Source organism: Pangasianodon hypophthalmus, chromosome 19 (genome assembly GCF_027358585.1).
Source record: "Pangasianodon hypophthalmus isolate fPanHyp1 chromosome 19, fPanHyp1.pri, whole genome shotgun sequence".
Classification (NCBI taxonomy): domain Eukaryota; kingdom Metazoa; phylum Chordata; class Actinopteri; order Siluriformes; family Pangasiidae; genus Pangasianodon; species Pangasianodon hypophthalmus.
In genome coordinates, this window is record NC_069728.1 from 19,304,299 (window position 1) to 19,328,001 (window position 23,703).

The 23,703-nt window shown below is 42.2% G+C and overlaps 1 protein-coding gene across 2 annotated transcripts in view; it reads right to left on the reverse strand.

The window, feature by feature from the left end:
* Positions 1 to 23: 23 nt before the first annotated feature.
* Positions 24 to 23,703, reverse strand: part of ppp4r4 (protein phosphatase 4, regulatory subunit 4) — a 31,965-nt gene continuing 8,285 nt past the window's right edge. Inside the window, exons 3-25 of one of the 2 annotated variants that reach the window (XM_034313737.2) lie at positions 20,890 to 20,992; positions 20,609 to 20,756; positions 19,126 to 19,199; positions 18,890 to 18,996; positions 17,989 to 18,096; positions 16,199 to 16,320; positions 15,573 to 15,695; positions 14,329 to 14,492; positions 12,632 to 12,751; positions 11,645 to 11,722; positions 9,553 to 9,636; positions 9,007 to 9,186; positions 8,802 to 8,907; positions 7,989 to 8,136; positions 7,727 to 7,871; positions 7,601 to 7,639; positions 7,438 to 7,509; positions 6,282 to 6,345; positions 5,465 to 5,545; positions 5,288 to 5,378; positions 4,343 to 4,407; positions 3,784 to 3,946; positions 24 to 576 (exon numbers count right to left, since the gene is read on the reverse strand). In XM_034313737.2, the coding sequence (XP_034169628.1) occupies positions 531 to 576; positions 3,784 to 3,946; positions 4,343 to 4,407; positions 5,288 to 5,378; positions 5,465 to 5,545; positions 6,282 to 6,345; positions 7,438 to 7,509; positions 7,601 to 7,639; positions 7,727 to 7,871; positions 7,989 to 8,136; positions 8,802 to 8,907; positions 9,007 to 9,186; positions 9,553 to 9,636; positions 11,645 to 11,722; positions 12,632 to 12,751; positions 14,329 to 14,492; positions 15,573 to 15,695; positions 16,199 to 16,320; positions 17,989 to 18,096; positions 18,890 to 18,996; positions 19,126 to 19,199; positions 20,609 to 20,756; positions 20,890 to 20,992 (2,431 nt within the window). In that variant the 3' untranslated portion in view covers positions 24 to 530. Of the gene's footprint in view, positions 577 to 3,783; positions 3,947 to 4,342; positions 4,408 to 5,287; positions 5,379 to 5,464; positions 5,546 to 6,281; positions 6,346 to 7,437; positions 7,510 to 7,600; positions 7,640 to 7,726; positions 7,872 to 7,988; positions 8,137 to 8,801; positions 8,908 to 9,006; positions 9,190 to 9,552; positions 9,637 to 11,644; positions 11,723 to 12,631; positions 12,752 to 14,328; positions 14,493 to 15,572; positions 15,696 to 16,198; positions 16,321 to 17,988; positions 18,097 to 18,889; positions 18,997 to 19,125; positions 19,200 to 20,608; positions 20,757 to 20,889; positions 20,993 to 23,703 lie in introns of both variants that reach the window. The other variant, XM_034313736.2, reaches the window with a different exon arrangement.

Sequence of the window (23,703 nt, forward strand, 5' to 3'; positions counted from 1 at the left end):
AGTCGTGAGTGGTGTTCACCATGGGCTTTATTGTTTGGGTTCTGTGTTGGCGTGAATCACTCGGGTGCTTTAAAGCACCAGGAACAATCTCACTGGTGGAAATGGAGAGTCCCAGAACTCCTAAAGGTGGCGCTCAGTCATAAAAATACACACTTTTATCCTAGCAAGTCGGAAAATATTATAAAACAAAGATTCTGCAAAGCATGCTATAATACAAAAAGAAAAAAAAACAAATCAAAATAAATGACTCAATAAATAAAATACATCATATTACCTATTACTCTTCGTCTTTTTTTGGACAAATGATACAAGTTTTGGTGTGGAATAAGGCAGAGATGGATCGACGTTTACTTGTGAGAAGAATCCTGGTGCCTCCTTTTTTCCTCCTCCACAGCCTGAGCATGAGAGTTCAGCTGGTTCTGCTCCAGAGGAGGAATGAGGGATGAACGCAGCGTCCTGAAGACGAACGTACATCACCATCTGGTTCTCCTTCAGGCTCCGTGTCAAAGTCCCCTCACCTGAATGGAACATCATTCCCTTCCAGACTGCATGCCAAACGAGTTGGACTTCCTTTGTCTAACACATACAGTGAGGAAAAGAAATAATCTTAACACTTGGAGACGGCACATCCTACAGTAATTCAAATGCCAACATTCTGCCAAAGCAACATAAGAAGACAAATTATATACATTAGTGCATCCCTTCCTTATCAGCGAAAATGGTCAAATATTCTATATTATACAGTATTCAACTCTGACTACGCCCATCTAAACCTGCAGAAACTCTGACTACGCCCATCTAAACCTGCAGAAACTCTGACTACGCCCATCCACTCCTGCTGAAACTCTGACTACGCCCGTCTAAACCTGCAGAAACTCTGACTACACCCATCTAAACCTGCGGAAACTCTGACTACACCCATCTAAACCTGCAGAAACTCTGACTACACCCATCTAAACCTGCAGAAACTCTGACTACACCCATCTAAACCTGCAGAAACTCTGACTACACCCATCTAAACCTGCAGAAACTCTGACTACACCCATCTAAACCTGCAGAAACTCTGACTACGCCCATCTAAACCTGCGGAAACTCTGACTACACCCATCTAAACCTGCAGAAACTCTGACTACGCCCATCTAAACCTGCAGAAACTCTGACTACGCCCATCTAAACCTGCAGAAACTCTGACTACGCCCATCCACTCCTGCTGAAACTCTGACTACGCCCGTCTAAACCTGCAGAAACTCTGACTACGCCCATCTAAACCTGCGGAAACTCTGACTACACCCATCTAAACCTGCAGAAACTCTGACTACACCCATCTAAACCTGCAGAAACTCTGACTACACCCATCTAAACCTGCAGAAACTCTGACTACACCCATCTAAACCTGCAGAAACTCTGACTACACCCATCTAAACCTGCAGAAACTCTGACTACACCCATCCAAACCTGCAGAAACTCTGACTACACCCATCTAAACCTGCAGAAACTCTGACTACACCCATCTAAACCTGCTGAAACTCGGACTACACCCATCTAAACCTGCAGAAACTCTGACTACACCCATCCAAACCTGCAGAAACTCTGACTACACCCATCTAAACCTGCAGAAACTCTGACTACGCCCATCTAAACCTGCAGAAACTCTGACTACACCCATCCAAACCTGCAGAAACTCTGACTACACCCATCTAAACCTGCAGAAACTCTGACTACGCCCATCTAAACCTGCAGAAACTCTGACTACGCCCATCCACTCCTGCTGAAACTCTGACTACGCCCGTCTAAACCTGCGGAAACTCTGACTACACCCATCTAAACCTGCAGAAACTCTGACTACGCCCATCTAAACCTGCGGAAACTCTGACTACACCCATCTAAACCTGCAGAAACTCTGACTACACCCATCTAAACCTGCGGAAACTCTGACTACACCCATCTAAACCTGCAGAAACTCTGACTACGCCCATCTAAACCTGCAGAAACTCTGACTACACCCATCTAAACCTGCAGAAACTCTGACTACACCCATCTAAACCTGCAAAACTCTGACTACACCCATCTAAACCTGCAGAAACTCTGACTACGCCCATCCACTCCTGCAGAAACTCTGACTACACCCATCCACTCCTGCTGAAACTCTGACTACGCCCATCCACTCCTGCAGAAACTCTGACTACACCCATCCACTCCTGCTGAAACTCTGACTACGCCCATCCACTCCTGCAGAAACTCTGACTACACCCATCCACTCCTGTAGAAACTCTGACTACACCCATCCACTCCTGCTGAAACTCTGACTACACCCATCCACTCCTGCTGAAACTCTGACTACACCCATCCACTCCTGCTGAAACTCTGACTACGCCCATCCACTCCTGCAGAAACTCTGACTACACCCATCCAAACCTGCAGAAACTCTGACTACACCCATCCACTCCTGCAGAAACTCTGACTACGCCCATCCACTCCTGCAGAAACTCTGACTACACCCATCCACTCCTGCAGAAACTCTGACTACGCCCATCCACTCCTGCAGAAACTCTGACTACACCCATCCACTCCTGCAGAAACTCTGACTACACCCATCCAAACCTGCAGAAACTCTGACTACGCCCATCCACTCCTCCAGAAACTCTGACTACACCCATCCACTCCTGCTGAAACTCTGACTACACCCATCCACTCCTGCAGAAACTCTGACTACACCCATCTAAACCTGCAGAAACTGCAGAAACTCTGACTACGCCCATCTAAACCTGCAGAAGCTCTGACTACACCCATCCACTCCTGCAGAAACTCTGACTACACCCATCCACTCCTGCAGAAACTCTGACTACGCCCATCTAAACCTGCGGAAACTCTGACTACGCCCATCCAAACCTGCAGAAACTCTGACTACGCCCATCCACTCCTGCAGAAACTCTGACTACACCCATCCACTCCTGCTGAAACTCTGACTACGCCCATCCACTCCTGCAGAAACTCTGACTACACCCATCCACTCCTGCAGAAACTCTGACTACGCCCATCCACTCCTGCAGAAACTCTGACTACACCCATCCACTCCTGCTGAAACTCTGACTACACCCATCCACTCCTGCTGAAACTCTGACTACACCCATCCAAACCTGCAGAAACTCTGACTACGCCCATCCACTCCTCCAGAAACTCTGACTACACCCATCCACTCCTGCTGAAACTCTGACTACACCCATCCACTCCTGCAGAAACTCTGACTACACCCATCTAAACCTGCAGAAACTGCAGAAACTCTGACTACGCCCATCTAAACCTGCAGAAGCTCTGACTACACCCATCCACTCCTGCAGAAACTCTGACTACACCCATCCACTCCTGCAGAAACTCTGACTACACCCATCCAAACCTGCAGAAACTCTGACTACGCCCATCCACTCCTCCAGAAACTCTGACTACACCCATCCACTCCTGCTGAAACTCTGACTACACCCATCCACTCCTGCTGAAACTCTGACTACACCCATCCAAACCTGCAGAAACTCTGACTACGCCCATCCACTCCTCCAGAAACTCTGACTACACCCATCCACTCCTGCAGAAACTCTGACTACACCCATCCACTCCTCCAGAAACTCTGACTACACCCATCCAAACCTGCAGAAACTCTGACTACGCCCACTCGTAGCATGACTGGGACTGAAACCTGAATCTCATTTTGAACTAGACGGAACGTTATTGTCAGTTAGAACCTACTTCCCAGGCTGAACGTATTTTCTCTACAGTGTTGAGACGTACATGGAGAGTTTTCTGGACTGTGTGTCTTTGCTGCTGTTGCTGCGATGCTCTACAGAGCTGCTCGTGTTGCTGCGGATCAGCACGGGCATGGACGAGGTGGAGGGAGTCTGGGACAGCGATGTGGACGAGGACGCCACGAAATGATGGGGTCTCAGGGCTTCATCTAGGAGACAGAGAGGTGCAGACATGGAGGAAGGCTGTTAGACTGCAGAATTCTCTTCAGTGGTGCAGGCAGGCATGAAATGTAGGAACGTGAAAATGGGTTCTGTTGACGCTTTGTGCTTACTACCTAGATGTTCAGATTACTGAAAACCCTCTTCTCTTTTCACTTCTCTTCCAGAAATTCCAAAAAATTTATTTTTTGTTGCATTCAACAAGAGATAATCTTCCCTAGCAACACTTTTCAAGGTATAAACCTAAAGGATTTTAAAAAATCCCATAATATTCTACGTTCCCCCAGAAATATTGGTATGTAATATGAAAGACAATTCATTTTACATAACAAATACAAATATAATATGATGAGTTATTCACTGAGGAAAAAAAAAAACATAATTACCATTAATTGGTATTATGGAGCTCTTCCCTGATCCAGGACAACTTCCTCCTGATTCCTTCACTTTTCTAAGGAACAGTACAAACTGTGTGTTAATGAACTACGTGAAACATAATGAGACTTGTTATGACATTTATTACAGTCTTACGCTAAAAACGGCAATTCCGGTTACGTTAAACTGTAGTAATGAAAAGATCAAAACTCATCAGAAAATGATGTCACTGTTTTAGTTTTGGTCCACATGTGATCATCGCATCACCTGAAACATAGCAACTGTGAACAACGCTTTAAGCTCCACCCACTTCACCAGCACGTCATGCCATATATCTCTGAAAAGCTTGTTTCTTGATATACTGTATGTCAGTTTATATGTCATTATGATATACACATCAATTTCCCTTATAAACCTTATAAACCACACTAACAGGAGCAGGAAATTCTCCCTGTTCAGTATGTTAGACTTCATACTGAAACATACAGTAAAAAAATTATTTTTATAAGAGCGCATAGTACTTTCTTGATTAAACAATAATGAAATGATTTTAAAACTGTTGTGTAATAGTATTTATCATGAGAATGTCTTCACAGTAAGATGAACATTTTTAATTCGGTCATCCACAGACTAGAGTTTGGTTTTGTTAAGCATGAAAACTTACACAACGTGAATTAGACACATTTTAATTTGTGTAAATTAATTTTTTGAAAAACCTTTCGGTACAGAATATACTTGTAAGAATAGCAATCAGCAATCCACTGGCTAATTTAAAAATAAATGACCCTGTTCACCTTAAAGAGCGTGACAAGCAAATAACACTGCTGTAAAGTTTTACTGTGGAAGATAAGTGGAGCAGATTGCGTTTCTGTGATCACTGTCACATCAAATACTAATTTATCAAACTATTTCTACTCCAATAGTCATGGAACTGGAAGAGAACTTGTTCTACTCACAGGGTTTTATCAGAGTTGGACATTTTGGGAGTGCTCGGGTGGCTACTGAGGGAACGACTGCGAGCCAGTTTGGCTCTCCGCATCTCCTTACCTGTAATCATCATCATCATCATCATCATCATCATCACTACATTCAACACAACATCCTCCTTCTGTCTGATCAGAGATCACACTAACCAGCAGATGTGGACAGGGTGGCTCCAGATGTGGACCCTGACATGCCTTTGGTACCAGACAGTCCTGCTTTGCTGTCTCGTCCTGCACAGAACATCAGAGCGTCACTCTTACACCACAGCGCTGTTTAATCCTCCACTCTGATTGCTCAGAAGTCACAGGTCTATAATGCGCTCCTTCTAATACATTAGCGTTTCTATAGTAACAGCTCATTCACAGGGACGTGTACGACAGACGCTCCACATAAACAGATTAAAAACTGCGTGTGATCATTGATATGGTGAGATTTTCTGTAAGGAGTAACATTTATGGAAGGAGTCTCCAGTGTCAGTGCTTTGTAACAGTCAGAGGTAAAGCCGTAACTTTAAGATTTCCGACATCTTCAGGACAGACGCGTTTACGCTTTGCGGTTTCTTAGTAACGTGACAAGCTGTATTTTTTTTGTCTTATTAACTTCAAGAGAGAGAAAAAAGAGCGGCTGGTGTTGGAACGACTGTTTATAGCTGCTATAACGTAAGCGAGAAGAGGAACTAACTTTGTTCCCGGATGTTCAACAACATTAAATGTAACTATAAATTTGTTTTTAATAAATATAAAATTATAATTGTTAGTAATTTGCTGTGGTGTAAGAGGAGTAAAACACTTCAGGATGTGCTTTTATAGTAAAATAATGAGCTTCAGCAGGGTAACAGTAACTCAGCTTCATTACACCACCCAGTTGTTGATTATTTTACTATAACAGCATGGCCATGAGTTATAGAAAATCACCGTATAGCAGAAATTCCTTGAAGCTGATCCTATATGGATGTTGGTTACGTACTCTTTTTTTCGCTGTGCTTCTCTCCCGTCAGTTTCGCCTCACTCTGCTGTCGTTCTAGCAGTTCCTGTGGATTAAAAATAGTAAAAAATTTCTAACAGTGTTACCACTGACGTACGACAATGCTTATTATGAAAAGGTGACTTTTGTTTTTTCTGAAAATGCATTTAGTTAGTTTTAATGTTGTCTAAATATCTGACTGCTCTGACCAGATAACGTTCATTTCTTTACAAGAATACAAATTTTGCGTATAAATTTTGTATATGAACTTTAAAAATTTGTCTAAAAGCTGGATGTAAAACCCCATACAGTATGTTTTTGATTTTGATCATCGATTTTTAAGTGCAGTAAATAGTTAATGTTCCTGCGTTGGTAGGGAATTTGTTTCTCTTAATGGGTATTTTAGGAGATGACGTCTACGGGTACATTTTAGAGATAAGATAATATACTGCTGATAATCGACCAGTTAATAAAACACCAATATTACCCATAGTTCAAGATCAAAAAGTCCTCTATAGCAGGGATGTCAAACACACGGCCCAGGGTCAGGACAGACCCGATACAGGTTCAAATCTGGCCCATCAAATGAATTTATAAACCGTGTTCTAAATAAAAATCATCTTTAATTGAATTGAAAGATTAGAGAAAAAAGAGCTAGTCTCTGTTATTCCACTAGGGGGCAAAAATAGAGCAATAAACTCAGGGCCATGAACTCATAAGCTACTGACAAAATGTGCTAATAACGTAATCGTTCATTAGCACGCTAAATATTTGAAGCTCTAACCGTGCCTCGTTCCAAAAAACTCATTTTAATTATGTGTTATTTTGTGTAGGTTCAAGAAGTATAACCCCAATTAAGTCCATTTCAGTTCCATATATAAATGAACCCATGTAAGAGGAGTTGTTGATATGTTATTGGTCACTAAAATGTATTTTTTTTTACTTCCGCCTACTTGACTTTGGACTAATGACATTGCGTTATTCCTAAATATGTATTGTCCTGATAAAATCATAACTGCTTACTTAAACAATACGAGTTTTCACACTTAGGATGAGTCTATAATCCAGCCCGTGGTTTCTATTGCTGCCATTCTGACTTCTCTAGAACTGCGCATTTAGCATTAAAACAAAACGCTTTCCAGCTAGCTTTTATTCTCACCATTTCCAGCAGTAAAGTCTCCTCCTTCTCCTTCTTTTGGTCCAGCAGGTCTCTTTCATGCCTTTTATGATACTGCCAGAGTGAAAAATCATCTAAAAATCTCACAACACTCAAATACTACCTGATAAAAGCATGAACAGGTTAGAGAGAAAGAAAGAAATACCGGTTCTGTGATGTCCATTTTGTCCAACTCCAGGACTGTCTGAGAAAAAAAAAAAAAAAAATGGAAATTGTTAATATTTTTAATTCTTGCTTTTTAAGAGAACAAGTAAGTGAGAATGTGTCTCACCTTGCGCACGGTGGCTACGACGTCTTTGTCCTTCTCGCGACAGAGCAGTTTTCTCACACAGAACTCCAGCTGCTGAAGCAGATGTTTATCGGCAGGTAGCCGGATGGTGGACCTGAGCCTGGGCAGCATGTAGCACAGTTTATACCTGCACAGGGTCAGTCACATACAGACGCTTTAATGCTCGGCTACAGAAATAATTAACGTGATGCGCTGTGGATAGAGTTATGAGGTTATGTGATAGAGGTGTAGCCGTAGACGTCACCTGACGTTAGCCACGGGGTCGGTGATGAGCTCCAGCGCCTGCAGGAGGAAGTGCTTACAGAAGTAGGATTTAGAGAAGAGATCTATAGCGATGTCACACAGGTCCAGAAACCGTAACCGGTTCCAGTAACTCCGCCCTTGAGCAAGCTCTTAAATAAGGTAAAAAAAACAACAACAACAACATTTATTTATTTTTATTTATTAAAAAAAGTCATTTATAATAAAATAAACACAACAATAATAACATTAAAAGACACGATTCTTTAGTTAATTTTATTCGTAAGTTTATATTAGATTAAAATGTAAATAATACCATTCAATGTCATAATTTTATAGTCAATATTTATACATTTATATTATAATAAAAATGACAATAATAGCATTAAGTTAAATTTTTTAGTCAATAATAAATTAATATTATAATAAAAAACATTGTCAGTGCATAATAATAAATAAATAAATAAGATATATTAACAATCTATATAGAAATCAAATAGGGATAAAGTATTATTTAAAGTATTAAATACCTTAAATATTATGGAAATGACAAATAATTAATTAAGCAAAATGTTAATTATTGGTATTATAAGATTTATATGATCTATAACATAACAAGATCTTGGAATTTTAATGTTTTATCTGACTTTTGTTTGGCAAAAATGAATAAATGTTATGAGTATGTTTTTTTTTTCACCTGTCATTAAATGTATGTGAAAAGTTTCACACCAAAATGTTGCTTAAAAGTATAAAAAGATATTAAAGATTAAACTTTCTGATGTATATTAATTATGACGTAAATGTAAAGCTGACTCACCCTGCATTATTTTGCTGATGATCTCCTGTCTCTGCTCCTGCTTGCGGTTGTAGCGCAGAAACACACACAGCGTCCGGGCGGCTTCCCTCTGCACCGGTAAAACATTCTACACACACGAAGGAGGGAAAAACGGGTTAAAGCTAATGTCAGTGTGGATCTGGTATACGTGTGTGTGTGTGTGTGTGTGTGTGTGTGTGGGTCTCACATTGGTGGTGATGATGCTGAACATCCTCTGCAGGAAGCGGAAGTAGATGTGGTCTCCGGAGATGACGCGGGGCAGACAGGAGTAACGCTGCAGCAGCTTCTCATGGACACGCCAGCGCAGGGAGGACGCCGCCTTCTGCTCAGCACCTGCCAGCGCAGGAACCAGGTCAGGAACGTTCACCTGCTGAGGGGAGCCATGCGGGTACCACACAGGGGTGAGATGAGAAAAAACTCATTATATATACCAAGAGGAAAAATATATTCATTATTATTATTAGTAGTAGTAGTAGCAGTAGTAGTTGTAGTAGGAGGAGGAATAGGAGGAGGAGGTGGAGGAGGACGAGGTGGAGGAAAAATAGTAGTATTAGAAGTAGTAATAGTACTAGCAGTAGCAGTATCAGTAATAGTAGTAGTTGTAGTTTGAGTAGAATTAGTAAGAGGATGAAGAGGTGTTTTACTAGTAGTAGAACCATTAGTAGTAGTAGTATATAATTCCTGTAATATAAAACACACACACACACACACAAACACACAGTAGTAGAGGTACCTTGCTCTCAGGTCCTGCTCCCTCTCCCCTGGACGTTGCCAGTTCCAGTGTCTCCTGGAGATGATTGAGTAGAGCATCCAGTACCTGCAAACACCACAGACCCAAGCAAAGAGAGGCTCGTACAGAGGCTGAGACAGAGGCTGAGACAGAGGCTCAGGCAGAAGCTCAGGCAGAAGCACAGACAGAAGCTCAGACAGAGGCTCAGACAGAGGCTCAGACAGAGGCTCAGACAGAGGCTGAGACAGAGGCTCAGACAGAGGCTCAGACAGAGGCTCAGACAGAGGCTCAGACAGAGGCTGAGACAGAGGCTCAGGCAGAAGCTCAGACAGAGGCTCAGACAGAGGCTGAGACAGAAGCTCAGACAGAGGCTCAGACAGAAGCTCAGACAGAGGCTCAGACAGAGGCTCAGACAGAGGCTGAGACAGAGGCTCAGGCAGAAGCTCAGACAGAGGCTCAGACAGAGGCTGAGACAGAGGCTCAGACAGAGGCTCAGACAGAAGCTCAGACAGAAGCTCAGACAGCCAGTTCACTGCACACACGGCTAGTACACAGGATCAAACTGCTGTATTTACACAAGTAGGGAGTAGACGATGTGGAGAAGATAATAACATATTAAACTAACATGTTAAATCCCTCAGAACACACAGAGGCTCAGACAGAGGCTGAGACAGAAGCTCAGACAGAAGCTCAGAAAGAGGCTGAGACAGAGAGTGAGACAGAAGCTCAGGCAGAAGCTCAGGCAGAGGCTCAGACAGAGGCTCAGACAGAGGCTCAGACAGAAGCTCAGGCAGAAGCTCAGACAGAAGCTGAGACAGAAGCTCAGGCAGAAGCTCAGACAGAGGCTCAGACAGAAGCTCAGACAAAGGCTTAGACAGAGGCTTAGACAGAGGCTCAGACAGAGGCTGAGACAGAAGCTCAGACAAAGGCTCAGACAGAAGCTCAGACAGAAGCTCAGACAGAGGCTGAGACAGAGGCTCAGGCAGAAGCTCAGGCAGAAGCACAGACAGAAGCTCAGACAGAGGCTGAGACAGAAGCTCAGACAAAGGCTCAGATAGAGCCTCAGACAGAGGCTCAGACAGAGGCTGAGACAGAGGCTGAGACAGAGGCTCAGACAGAGGCTCAGACAAAGGCAAAGACAGAGGCTCAGACAGAAGCTCAGACAGAAGCTCAGACAGAGGCTGAGACAGAGGCTCAGGCAGAAGCTCAGGCAGAAGCGCAGACAGAAGCGCAGACAGAGGCTGAGACAGAAGCTCAGACAAAGGCTCAGATAGAGGCTCAGACAGAGGCTGAGACAGAGGCTGAGACAGAGGCTCAGACAAAGGCTCAGACAGAGGCTCAGACAGAAGCTCAGACAGAGGCTCAGACAGAAGCTCAGACAGAAGCTCAGACAGAAGATCAGACAGAAGCTTAGACAGAAGCTCAGACAGCCAGTTCACTGCACACACGGCTAGTACACAGGATCAAACTGCTGTATTTACACAAGTAGGGAGTAGACGATGTGGGGAAGATAATAACATTAAACTAACATGTTAAATCCCTCAGAACACAGTGGAATAAAGCTGCAGGACTGAAGTGTATTTGAATATGAATGATATACTGCCACAGACTGAGTGGACATTACAGTGACAGTGGGAAGAGTGTCATCACACGTCACACAACCCCATGTGGCAGAGGATAGACAGCAGTGAATCATACACACACACACACACACACACACACACACAGCTTCAATACACCCACTCATAACAGTGTGAACAGAAACATGTGTCTTACAGGGGACACACGCACAGACACAGTCACACACACACGTACACACACACAGCTTCAATACGCCCACTCATAACAGTGTGAACAGAAACATGTGTCTTACAGGGGACACACGCACAGACACACACACACGTACACACACACAGCTTCAATACGCCCACTCATAACAGTGTGAACAGAAACATGTGTCTTACAGGGGACACACGCACAGACACACACACACGTACACACACACAGCTTCAATACGCCCACTCATAACAGTGTGAACAGAAACATGTGTCTTACAGGACACACACACACACACACACACACACACAGGTCCCACCTCTAATGAGTCATCCTGCAGTAAGGTGATCAGCTCTTTGTGTACATAATGCACATTTGGACCCAGCAGTTTAACCACCTGAGAAAGAAAAGAGTAGAGAAAGAGAAGTGTAGAGTTCAGTTATAACCTTTAACCCTTACACAGTATGTGTGTGTGTGTGTGTGTGTGTGTGTGTGTGTGTGTAATAAATCTACAAGCCCTCAGCAAGGTGTGCGTGTATGGATTCAGTCTTGTACAGCGTTTACTTGCCGGTGTTAAGAAGAGTCAGTCCATGACTCATTGCGGGTTTCATGTAAACAGTCATGCAGCATTTCATTGTTGCCATGGTGACACCATCATACAGCATCATATGTTGCATCTATAGTACAGCAAATACGACTATATGCTGAAGATCTGAGTTGAAGAAATTTAAGTCTGAGTACTCTGATAGGTCCTGCTGTGAGCTGTAAGTATTTTTAGTCACATTTTTTAGTAACAATTCTGAAAATGACACTTTAACAGTGATTGCATTTTAGTGTGGTACGACTGCGACACAGTGATGAATGTGAAACGCAGTGCAATGAGGAATTACGTTCACTTCTGACACAAAGTCAGTGTTTTAAAGCTTAAAAAAAAGAACAACCTGCTGATTGGTTTTCACCGATGAGATCAAGCGACATAAGAGTAACACAATGAAGGTTTTGCTTTTCAGTGTGAGACGTTTTCAGGTGTGTATTGTATTTCGTTTTTTTTTTCACTAGTGCAATTGCATTTTGCTTTGGCCCTGTAATAATTTTTTTTCTTATAGTAGGTTACCATTTGTCTAGTAAGCTAGCTTTAGCATAAATATTCTAGAAATCAGGGATTAGAAACAATTCTGTAATGTTTCTAATCACTGCTAGAAATAATACTAAATAGTTACCTGTTATCTAGCTAATCTTACTAGCTATGAGACACTGGTTTGTGTGTTTATGTGAAAGTAAAACTGTACTGTAGGTGTCTCCTTACCTCATGGAACCCCTCGGCAGCCGTGCGCCGCACCGAGATCTCAGGATCGTGACAGAGGCTTGAGAAGGTCCGGTACAACTCAGACAGGAAGTGGTTTGGGTCAGCAAATAACATCATGGCCTGTGGACAGAGTGAGGAGGTCATGAGTGGACAGGTCACTAGCCTGGGGGTTGGAACAAGCAAACTACAGTATGTCAGAAATATTCATTCTACTTTTCATTTTGGTTGCCTGAAAAGCCAGTCACTGTTTTATTTCCTCTTAACTATCTAGAAAACATACACTATGTGGTCAAAAGTATGTGCACCCCTGACCATCACACCCATATGTGGTTCTTCTCCAAACTGTTTCCACAAAGTCTGAAGCACACAATTGTATAGAATGTCTTTGTGTGCTGTAGCGTTACAGTTTCCCTTCACTGGAACTAAGAGGCTCAAACCTGTTCCAGCATGACAATGCCCCTGTGCACAAAGCGAGCTCCATGAAGACATGGTGTGTGAAGGTTGGAGTGGAAGAACTCGAGTGTCCTGCACAGAGCCCTGACCTCAACCCCACTGAACACCTTTGGGATGAACTGGAACACCGACTGAACCCCAGACCTCCTCGACATCCCAACATCAGTACCTGACCTCACTAATGCTCTTGTAGCTGAATGAACACAAATCCCCACAGCCACGCTCCAACATCTAGTGGAAAGCCTTCGCAGAAGAGTGGAGCTTATTATAACAGCAACGGGGAATAAATCTGGAATGGGATGTTCAACAAGCACATATGAGTGTAATGGTCAGGTGTCCCAATACTTTTGTCCATATAGTGTATATATACGTATATTTTCTGTGGGACACATTTTGGTCTTTGGTAAGAATTAATTTTATTAGTCAGAAAAATTAAGGAGCTAACTAAGCAAAAATTATTTTGGGTTAAACTGCATTAGCAGCCATTTTGTTCCTAGTTAACATTGCTAGCTGTTCCTTGCTAGCCTGCATGATCTAGTGGAAAGCTTTCCCAGAAGAGTGGAGCTTATTATACCAGCAAAGAGGGACAACAAAGAGGGTGTGATGGTCAGGTGTCCACAAACTACTGGCCTTATAGTGTATAACTGAACTACTTTGTTTCACGGATGTTTCACAACATAGAATGTAACTATAAACGGATAAAAAGTATGTCTGTCTATAATAAATACTAAATAACGTAATGTTTTATTCCTTACTCACACGCACTGTTAATGAAACCAAGTGAAACTACTTTAACATTACAGCGATCATTAAGTACAACTCTGAGGAGATGTCTAGTTAAAAGTGTTCCAAGGAAGCGCAGGAATGCGGAGTGTCTATTAATAACCAGCGCAGAAAGCAGGGGAGCACTTCAGCAGAGGCAGACGGCGCAGACACAGGTTTAATTTCCTGCGTAGAGCTCGCAGATCAATGCTTCCTCGGCAACAGCAGGTCTCTCTGCGCTCCTTTCTGCATGTTTTCAAAGTACGTCACATTGCTTTTTAGTTTAGCTCAGATCGAGGGGAACAGGATACGAAGCAGTGCTCTAAATCGGCTTCAGAAACAACCGCGGCCTGTTTAACGGCGTCTCGTTGTGCACTTTGTACTTGTGCATGCAGGTACGGAGCGAAACCTGTTTTTCTGAGTTCCTGAGTTTTTAGATAAAAATCGAAATGCGTGAGATGTCAGTGCTTTATGTCACTCACTGGGAAATTGTAGGCGCAGTTGCGGCGCACCAGAGCGTACTTGTTCTCCAGTTCCAGAGGGTAAGGTTGGCTCTCGCAGTGGCCGTTCTCATGCTGCAGACCAAGACAACACAGCTTCTTATAGAACTCCAGGAACCAGAGGTGCTGCTCGTCTGTGAAGGACGCTGTGTGGAGAGTTCAGAGAGTCAAATCAGCACAGATCTGGAGAAGTCTGGATAAGATCTCATGTGTAATCAAAGACAGAAGGGGTATTTAATGAAAGCTCAGAAGCTCTTCACCAGAATCTGAGCTCACATCGGCTGGCTTCAATACACAGAGCAGCTCAAGTAAGTCAGAGCTCAGATGTAACACTCAGAGTCGGTCACTTCAGAAAAAGTATTTATGTGGGGAAAGTTTCTCATATTCAGGGTCCATTTACGCAGCTAACTTAAGTCCATTTTCTGTATGCAGGTTTTTCAAGAGGGAGAAATCAGAGCATTCATCACAACATATTTCTTATAGCCAGTTGCTGTGTTTCTTTACCCAGCACTATAAGTTCAGAAATATTTTAGGTCATATTGCATGCACTGCATGTTTAAGATCTATCCACACATTTTTTTTAAAAAAACCCCAAGCTTAACAGTGGGTAGATCCTCCTCCTCCTCCTCCACCTCCTCCTCCACCTCCTCACCATCATCACCATCATCATCACATGCTTCTCTTAGTTTTCTTGGTCTTTCACATCATGATGTGTTCCATTATTTCCTGATAACATTTCAGACAATGAAAATTGCAAACAGGAAGCATTTAGATATCATTTTCTAATCTTTCCCCACTTTAAAAAAGTGAATTATCATTCATTTTCTCATTTGGTTGTTCAGTTTAAGAAAACATCCTGAGAGATTCAAAGGGTCAGAAAGTTTATTATGCTCTGGAACTTTCATCACCTGAGACCTTACAGAATTAACTGCACAAACTTTTGCACATGCCACATTTACTGTTTTTCACTTTTCAGTGTGTTCAATTCAGCAAATAAATCGTAAATGTGCATCAAATATTTGCAGAAGAATACAATGTGCAAGACAGCTCCTTATAGCTGTATTAACCTCATAAGAAACAACACTATGCACAGTAAAGAGGTTCGAGACTTACAGAATCACACTTCAGCATTACTAAGAGCCCAACTCTGGATATGTCAATAAAGACTTGTGATAATTAGGGACCTGTTTCAGGTGCGCAGGTGTGATTACGGTCGGGACACTCACCTGAGAGGCCATGACACAGTTTGCCGTACTGGAAGGACAGTGATGCCAGCACTGCCTCATCAGCTTTAAAGCACTTCTCACAGAACGTCTTCACCAGCGGGAAAATAACTCGTGTCCTGTCGTCTGTGGAACAGAGCGCAAAGAAGACGGAGACCATCGCTGCTTCTCTACGTCTGTATCTTTATACAATTCTACTTGTATTGCACTTTTAACAATAGACATGGCCACAAAGCAGCTTTAAAGAAATCCAGATGGAGATTTAGATCCTTAAATCAGAAAGCCAGAGAAAGTCCGAAAGTAGAAAAAGATCAAAATGAAGAAAAGGAAAGAGATGCATGCCATAACACTACGAGTGTGAGTCAAATGAAAACTTTAGAATTGTGACATAAAATAAAATTGAATCAAATTTTTTTCTAGAGGAATCTTATGGATTATGTAGAAAAATGATATTTGCTTTTTGACACATTTGGAACAAACAATGCAAAATAAAAAAAAAAAAAAAAAGTAAGGTTTCTCTTATTGAAATTCCACTTCTGAAGTAATCTGGAAGCTCTAGCAGAATGATAATAAACCTGACCTGAATAAATTAGTGGTAATAAATGAAATAAATGAAGAACGAAGCTGACCGTTGTCGAACATCTCCAGGAGGTTGATGATGGTGTCGAAGGCTGCCAGTCTCACGGTGCTGCCCTCATCACGTGCCAGCTCCACCAACTCCGGCAACACCACAGCCTTCGTATGTTCCGGTCTGGGCCACAAACACAAACACAAAAACATCACACATTAACAAAAATGGCGTTATCATTTTTTTTTAAAGTTATTTGAAGTGCACAGTGTCACCCAGATGAGGATGGGTTCCCTTTGGAGTCTGGTTCCTCTCAAGGTTTCTTCCTCATATCATCTAAGGGAGTTTTTCCTCTCCACAGTCGCCTCAGGCTTGCTCACTAGGGATAATTCTGTCTAACATCTAAGACTGTTTGCATGTTTTTTGTTTCTTATGTTCTGTAAAGCTGCTTTGAGACAATGTTCATTGTTAAAAGCGCTATAAGAATAAAATTGAATTGAATTGAATATCGTGCATGCATTCGTAGCATTGTTGGTGCGCATTCTGAGTAGTGCTGTGTACCACGGCACCGAAGAAGCATTTAGTTACCTAGAAATACTGAAAAGTCTAAAATTCTGTGACTGTCTTTGATACTTTGGTCAAAAGATCACATCATTGTTAGAAGAGATACTGTCTCACCAAGTTTACTGATCAGCTTTCTGACTTTTGCAGGAGAAAGTACCTGTATGCTAACATGTTTCATTCAGGATTCAGCTAGCACTTCAAACTAGCATTTATTAGCAATTATCAAACTGTATGCATACATACTTTACACAATTTATTCACGTGATTCATAAACGAGGCTAATTAACCACGAGGTTTCGATTTCATGTTGTAGGTGGAGCTCTGACAGTCCTTGACGAAACCTAAGTACTCATGCGTAATGTTAGACGCATTGTTGAATAAATGTCCTTTGTTAAAGTCGCTGTGAAATGGCTTGATTAGATTCGACATACTTACGCATTTCTTTTTGACACAGGAAGCCAGAGCAGAGGTGTGTAGAAGTGCTTGATTGATTTACACAACAGCCAATAGCGTTTGCTAATAACTCTAAACCAAGCTGACAGTAGCTTAGCGAGCTAGCTAAACACCGAGAACACTGAAGAGTTTAATAAGAGACTGTAGAGAATTTGTCACCTGCCTCCACCCTTTTCCAAATGAATAAACTCCAACTGTTTCTTTATTCTCCCCCAAGCGATGGTTGGAAATACGGGTGGGCGATACGACACAAATATCATAATCACGATATTTCAGGACAATTCTAGATACACGATCTGCATCACGATAAACAGGTTTGCTAACAAACTGCAGGCAACACAGAGCATTTAAAAATAAACCTTTAAAAATTAGTTTGGTGAAAAGTAGTTTTAAAAATCTGTAAAAAACAAAAAGGTTTACTGTAAGAAATTCAAAATACTCTCAATGAAAGTTTGTAACTGTTTGTTATAACGAGTTTGTAACACTTTTCTGAAATATATCTTGATATCTTTATAATTAAAAACGTTTAAACATCGTGACATAATTAATCACGATATCAAGATTATGTCCTCATGTCGCCCAGCACTAGTTGGAAAAGGGAATAGTGTGCTTATTGGTGCTTATTATATAATATTATTATTATTATTATTATTATTATTAAAGATTAAAGAGACAGATACAAAAAGCTCTGAAGCACCACTTTAGATTGGAATAATTCTTGCTCATGTTAATCAAATCAATTTTCAGAAAGATTCAGGTCTTTTATGTTACTCTCTCTCTCTCTCTCTCTCTCTCTCTCTCTCTCTCTTCCTCTCTTGTATTTATCTTTTTTACCCAATTCCCCTGGCGATGTTCTCCAGCTGGCGACACATGCAGGAGCGCACCTCGTACTCCACGTCCTGACACAACGACCTGACCAGAGGCAGCAGGTCCTTCTTCACCCTGCGCAGGACAGCAGAACAACACAACAGCTCAGTGCTCAGATTTCTACCACAGATCTGCTGAATCCTGGGTTCTGATTGGTCAGAAGGTGTTGATGAATTGTCTATAACAGCAGCTCTGACAGTAGCGCAGCTGCAAATCACAGGTTTATATTAATGCGCTTGTTCTGATACGTTATCGTTTCTATAGCAACAGCTCATTCACAGTATCGTGTATAGCAGAAGCTCCAGATAAATGGAGTAACTTGTTTCACGGAGCTCCAAAACATTAAATATAACTATAAATGGATAAAAAGTATGACATGTCATTTTTTAACTAAATAAAAATTGTCATTGTTGACAAATTGCTGTGGTATAAGAGGAATAAAACACTGCGGGATGAGCCGTTATAGGAAAATAATCAGCTTTGGGGTGGTAACAGCAACACCGCTTCATCACACCACCTCACTGTTGATTATTTTCCTACTACAGCATGACACAGAGTGGTTTATTCCTTGTTTATGGGTTTTATACAGCTTATTTAAGCTTATTTATCATGCAAAACAACTGCTGTAGACAAAATATTGGTGCCTGGTTAATTTCTATCCATAAAAAATATTAAATATCACCCATAATTATAAGGTTATTGAAATATCTAGTTTATTAAAAATGGGTCAGTAATTGCATACATAACATTACATTCACGATAGAACGCTTTTTCCTAGCTCTTGCTAAAAGTATTTGAAAATCAGACAACAGTCGATGCAAACCTTCATTCCTCAAACCTTCACTTTTCACACAAACAGGAGACTCACACTGATGACTCAAATTTGGCAGCCACCTTCCCCAGGATGCGACAGCTGGCCAGTCGAGCCGGTACGGACTGCGAGAGCTGAGCTTTCGAAACCAGTGGGCTCAGAATCTGCAAACACAATCACACCACAGTAGCAGTCACGTCTTAGCAGCTCACTTCTGTATTCTATATTCGGCTAAACAGCAGATCTGGAAAGTGCAACAGTGGGAAAGAAGTGAGAAGAAAAGTTCTCATTACCTCCTGTCTGATGGTTTCTTTTGGTAAAGCATCAATAGCTGATAACAAAGTCTCGAGCCAAGCGCTGCTGACCACTGTGGGAAGGAGATTAAAAAAAATAATAAACAAACTGAGTCTCAGAGGAAAGAGCAGGTTTTGGACAGGATTCACTGCCTTGTGTGAAAGAAAAGGTGGGGAAGGAAAAGAAATCCAGGTGGTGTTTTAATGTGATGCAGAATGACTAGGCATAATTAATTCGAATGCATAAATGCATTAAAACGTCCTCTAACTGGTCTTCAGCAGAACTTCTGTGCTGTTACATTAAAGTCAGTCTGCACTTATGTCTTGTGCTTATTCACTGGATTAGAAAGGATTATAACACAGAGCTAAAGTCACTTTTTCTTGGTAATTTGTACAAATCGGGGCGGGAGTCAGGGGCGGAGCTCCACGTGAGCACAGTTTATGATGTCACTACACATTAACTTCCTGAGTTTGGACCAGCCATGTGCAAGATTACAGGATGAAGAGGATGATGTTATCAGAACCCAGTACAGCAGAACGTAGCAACGATCTAATCCTTGGACAGTTCCCCTCCAGACCACCAGAGGGCAACCTGATTCAACATTTCAATCTTTCTTCTGTATTAATTCAATTCAATTTTATTTCTATAGCTCTTTTAACAATGGACATTGTCACAAAGCAGCTTTACAGAAATAAATGGATTCACAAAAAATATATTGTAAATATGTGAATTTATCCCTAATGAGCAAACCAGAGGTGACGGTGGTGAGGAAAAACTCCCTGAGATGATATGAGGAAGAAACCTTGAGAGGAACCAGGCTCAAAAGGGAACCATCCTCATCTGGGTGCAACGGATAGTGCGATTATAAATCATTCTCTTCTATTATTGTGTACTATAAGGACAAATAGTGCAATTGTGCAACCAATAAATTCATCACAGTTTTTGTAAGAAGTCTAGTTGGTTAAAATCTATCCACTGTCCACTGATGGAGTCCTGAGTATGAAGCTGCTCGTGGCAACTGCAGCCCCAAAGTCACTACAGCAATCGCAGTCCCAAGCCATTACAGTACAGTACAGTACAGTACAGCTCCCCATATGTGATCCCCAAGCCATCTCCACAGCCCCCAGGTGGCTCCATCCCCAGCAATCCAACTGGTTCTTCAGACCGTCCATATGGGGCCACCACCAGCAGCAGCGAGCGAACACAACCGATCAGAACTCCAACCAGAAGTAGGGCATCAGGATGGGTCAGGAAGTGAGGAGGAGCAGAAGGGGCATCAGGATCACTGGCATTATGACTGTATTATGACTCACTTCCTGTCCTGCTGCACACCTGTTATGTGCTTTCTCCTGATTAGTACCCTATAAAAGATCTGCATTTCTTCCCTTTTGTTGCTGAGCGTCTTTGTTTTGTGTTTTAGTTTATGACACCTTGATGGACGTGTATTTGTAACTGTTAGAGAAGAAGTGTGCTGTGTCTGACCTGTGTCCCGGTGGTCTAAGTTGAGGAGGACGATCTGGAGGATTGAGTGTGTGTGCGTCTGGATGAGGACGATGTCGTCCTGGAGGATGGTGAGGAAAGAGCCTGCTGCGGCGAGCTGCATATCCGCCCCGGCCACGTGCAGCACTTCCTGTGAGGGAACAGAGCAAAAGATCCGGCAGTGAAGTTTAGTCCGGTCGCCTTGGCTCATTGCTAGTGATATCATAGGAGTGGTTCTGATTGTCGGGGCTGGGAAGAATGAAACGCAGAAGGATTTGTCCTACCCTGACTTTCGGCACCACTCTTCTGAAGGTCTCCGCTGGGTTCTGACGCACCAGGTTTGGCAGGTTCACAATCACACTGGCTCGCTGGACGTCCTGCCCGGAGCTGATCACGACAAGAACAACAGCACAGAAACAACATTTAACATACAGACACTGTCTGATGCGCAAACGTGGAAGAAAAACTTCTAACCATGGTTTCATCTTATCCGCTTATATACCTCTCATTAAATGCGTACAAAGACGTTACGTAGAAAAATAAAACTCGGGAAGAAAGTAGAAGAGATCGTTGGTGTCTCACTGGTGTAACGTAAATCAAACATCTGACTCGTTAGCTTTAGAAGCTATAGATAGATATTTCCATTTCTCAACAATGAAAACATGCAGGACAGGCCACGCCCACAATCGACTGCGTGAGCATAGTGTTCACCAGGTATCATTCTGCATCTATAATAATAAATCTGAACATTAATGGAAAGCGACTGTAATGTTAGAATAAACATTTTGTTTTAATGAATCTAACGACGGAGGTACAGTATGAAATAATCGGCCTTTTTAGGGCTGGTTTAAAAATATTCTGCGTCTGCAAAGATCTTGTTTTGAGGCAAGTACCTGAACTTAAATCTAATGAATTTCTGCAAACAAAGGCAAAGTGTAAGTGCAGACAGTGTGTCTATGATGCACAGAACCATTATGAGTGTAAGATATATTGTAAAGATTGCGAGAGGGAAAGAGGGAATATGGATAGATAACCAGGGGCTGATAAAAAGATGTGTTGAAGAGACAGCGAATCAGAAATGCGTGCACACCACGGTGAACTTGTTTCCCAAGCAAAGATTAAAGATGTTGATGAGTCCCAGTATCCTGCTTCCTCCCTTTCCTCAGTGCGCTTTCGCTCTGAGGTATTCATTACCTTTACACTCGCAGTGTGTCCTCCAGTGCCCTTTGTTGGCAGAAGGTTATTTAATAACTAAGAATGAGCTGTGCTTGCTGCCAGGTCTGTCAGAGAGGGAGAAGGTAATGTGGTCATGGTGTGTGCACCTTCTCAATACGCTCGCTGTTGTTCAGCACCGTGGCACTGTTTTCTGTTTCTGGACTAGTGAACAGACGGACAGAGCAGAGCAGCTGGTGTCTAAAGGGTGACTTAATCAAATAAACACCGGGTGAACACGGGTCCAGTGTCCTCATCTTCTTCTCAAAGCGTGCACTTTATTCTGCCGAGTCAGAAAGTAAAAAGAGACACACTCGCTTTTGTGCTTTTGAAATGAAGTTTGGCGAGTAAAAGGAGCATGAAAAGGTAACCAGTATACTGTGCTATAAATCGCAGGTTTATATTAATGCGCTCGTTCCAACACGTTTTGTTTCTCGTGTCACTTGAGGGACTTTGTACAGCAGATGCGCTACGATTTAATAATAAACAGATTAAAAAGCGGAATCACTGATATGGTGAGGTTTTCTGTATAAAACATTTACAGAAGGAGTCTCCAGTGTCAGCGCTTTGTAACAAGCTGCAAGTCTTCAGGACAGAAGAGTTTCTCCGTAACGTCACAAGCTCCATTTTTCTTTCTTTCTTTTTTTTTTTTTTTATTAACTTCAACTTCTTTTTATAGCTGCTAGAACGTACTTGAGAACAGGAACTCACAGATGCCGCTCCGCCGTTGATTATTTTCCTGTAACAGCATGCCACAGAGTCAGCGCCTGCTGCATGTGCGTACGTGTACCAGTCTGCCTAAGAAAACATTGTATTTGTATAAGTCTAGATTGAACAGATATGCATCCTCTGTGCATCTCTCTACAGCTTAACGAGCATCTCTCTCCTATCTGTCATCTCACAGATTTGCTGGCAGCCTGCTTTTAAGCTCCGAGTGACAGCCAGCAGGGGCAATTAAACTGTTCTGAGAACTAGTTTGCTGCCCGAGGGAGCCGAGGTGTGGAACGACTCTGGAACTTAATTAGCACGGGGAAGGAACGCTACATAGCTTTGTAGGTTAAAGAGAAACATGGAGATCTGCCAACAAAGGATGTGATTGGTTGAATTCTGGCGCATATATATATATATTCTGAGATCAGACTGTGACAGCAACAGATAAGCTCATGTGTCATGTTTCCAGCAGCAAGTCTGACAAGCTGATTATAGAACACTGGGATTTAACACTTACACACACACACACACACACACACACACACACACATACGAAGCTCTGACTCTACTGTAAACACACAATTTAATCATCAAGTTATTTTTCTGATGTGAAAACATAACTGGGGGAAAATGTGGGACAAAAACAATTTGACACGTCTAATATCAGGGTGGACAAATCAGTAGAATCAGTTAAAGAATGAAAGTATATCCCTGTCAGTACAATTAGTCTGATAATATGCAGGTGGAAAGTTCATGAAACGACAGCTAATCGTCTCCGGACAGGTGAACCAGGCAAGAATTTACAACGCTCTCTCAGACTCATGATAATGAAGGTAAGAGAGAAGCCAGCAGTCGCTCAAAAAGAGGTGCAGGATGAACAGAAACAGTTCCACAGAGAGCAATAAGCAGCGAACTGCACCACAATCATCTCCGTTCCTACACCTCACGCTAAACTCCTCTGCTAAAAAAGAAGCACAGAGATACACGTCTAAGAGCATTCAGATAATTCACAACTCTACTATGACAACAATAACGACAATGACAATTTATTTATACAGCACAATTAATTACAACTTCCGTTGACCAATGTGCTTTCCAGCAAGTCATCAAAAAAAACAGAAAAAAACACAACAAACAAACAGAAAAGTTGTACAATCATACAAATATCCCATCAG